General features: G+C 40.3%; 1 protein-coding gene across 1 annotated transcript in view; it reads right to left on the bottom strand.

Annotated features, from left to right (window-relative positions):
• MCMBP (minichromosome maintenance complex binding protein) overlaps positions 1-2,020 on the bottom strand; it is a 63,593-nt gene that overhangs the window by 21,922 nt on the left and 39,651 nt on the right. Inside the window, exon 7 of the mRNA XM_023511636.1 lies at positions 817-968. Coding sequence (XP_023367404.1) covers positions 817-968 — 152 coding nt within the window. The remainder of the gene's footprint in view (positions 1-816; positions 969-2,020) is intronic.

The following is a 2,020-nucleotide window of genomic DNA, read 5'->3' as shown; positions in this document are numbered from 1 at the left end:
AAAAAAAAAAAAAAAAGAAAACAAAAAAACATTACACTTGTTGCAAGGATTCCTATCAAACTCATAGAGACCCTTGTGGTGTTAGCAAAAAACCTGCCTCTCAGGTAGCACATACTCTTTGATTCCTTAAGAATGTGGTGGTCAGGTGACACCTGTGGCTCAAAGGAACAGGGTGCCAGCCCCATATGCTGGAAGTAGCGGGTTCAAACCCAGCCCTGGCCAAAAACTGCAAAAAAAAAAAAAAGCAGTGTTAGCCAGAAAAAGGGTCCCCCAAAGATACTAACTCCCAGAATTTGTGAGTATACTACCTTCCATGCCAAAAAACCTTGCAGGTGTGATTAAATTAAGGACTCTGAGAAGGAGACATTATCCTGGATTATCAGTGTAATCAAGCACAGGTCCTTAAAATCAGGCAACCTTTTCTGGCTATAGTCAGATAAGATATGATCATTAAAAAAACGGTTAGAAAGATACAATGTTGCTGGCTCTGAATGAGGAAGGGGTCACAAACTGGGGTATATAGGTGGCCTCTAGAAGCTACAGAAGGTTAAAACAAAACAAAACGAGATTCTCCCCTAGATTCTGGGGATGCAACACTGCTGGCACTACAGGCACCCACTGGATTTTATCCCAGTGAGTCCCCTGTCAGACAGACTTCTGACCTAAAGCCTGAAGGAGAATACATTTGTACTGCCTTAGGCTACTAACTTTGCAATAATTCCTTACAGCAGCAAAAGAATACAAATGCTAAGAGTTTTCCATTTTAATTTTTGAGAGACATACATGTCATTGTCAGATCTTGAGAGGTTTTATTACCTTCACAAGGCATGCAGGCCCCTTTTCTCCTGGCAATGGAAAATTCAGATCAAAAGGAGAAGAGAGGTTCAGGGAGTTCAGCTGTCGGCCAGTAGAAGCTTCAGTTTCTAAACGCTTCGGCTCTCCACACCACTGAAGACCACCAACACTCCCTAAATTCAAAGGACAGTATTGCACTTAAGTTATTTCTAAGGTCTCCTGGAGAAAAGGAACAGTCCATAAGTACATTTCAAGTTTGATATAAATGATGAAATGATGCTTCTGAGCTCATAAAGTTCAAGTTATTACAGTTTTTAAGAAAATAGCACATACTAACGAAGTCCTTGGTCTAACCTATAAGAAAATAAAGATAAATATGAAGATCTGAAAAAGTTTTTTCTACTATAAAATGGCAACCAATTCTTCACATCAATCTTGTGTTATGTACTTTCAATAGTTAATATTAAGCTGGGTGTGGTGGCTCACATTTGTATTCCTAGAACTCTGGGAGGCCCAGGTAGGAAGATCAGTTGAGGTCAGGAGTTCAAAACCACCCTGAACAAAATCAAAACTCCATGTCTACTAAAAACGAAAAAACTTAGCTAGGTGTGGTGGCACGTGCCTGTAGCCCCAGCTACTTGGGAGGCTGAGACAGGAGAAGCTTGAGCCCAGGAGTTTGAGGCTGCAGTGAGCTAAGACGATACTACTAAACTCTAGCCAAGACGACAGAGCAAGACTTTGTCTCAAAAAATAAAACAAAACAAAAAAATACAAGTTAATATCAGATATGGTTACTTTGACATCTGTGACCTAGGGAATACATGGTTTACTGACAATAAAGCACTTTGGTAGAACATACTCTCGTCTACATATTAAGCACAATAAAACCACTTATCAAATATTTATTACCATATACTATCATTAGGAATCAGACTAGTTGCTAGGGATATACAAACCATTAAAAGACAACACCTACCCCCGAATAGTTACAATTTGAGCTATGACTAATCAGAATCAAAAAGCCAGCAAACTACTGATACACTGAACTTGAATGGATCTGAAGAGAATTACCCTGAATAAAAAAACCAATCCTGGGCTCAGTGCCTGTGGCTCAAGAGGCTAAGGCGCCAGCCACATACATCTGAGCTGGCGGGTTCAAATCCAGCCTGGGCCCATCAAACAATAGTAACAGCTGCAACCAAAAAATAGCCAGGCTTTGTGGTGG

Source organism: Otolemur garnettii, unplaced genomic scaffold, assembly GCF_000181295.1.
Source record: "Otolemur garnettii isolate 467f Iridium unplaced genomic scaffold, OtoGar3 scaffold00021, whole genome shotgun sequence".
Taxonomy (NCBI): domain Eukaryota; kingdom Metazoa; phylum Chordata; class Mammalia; order Primates; family Galagidae; genus Otolemur; species Otolemur garnettii.
This window is presented reverse-complemented; position numbering and strand designations above follow the sequence as displayed.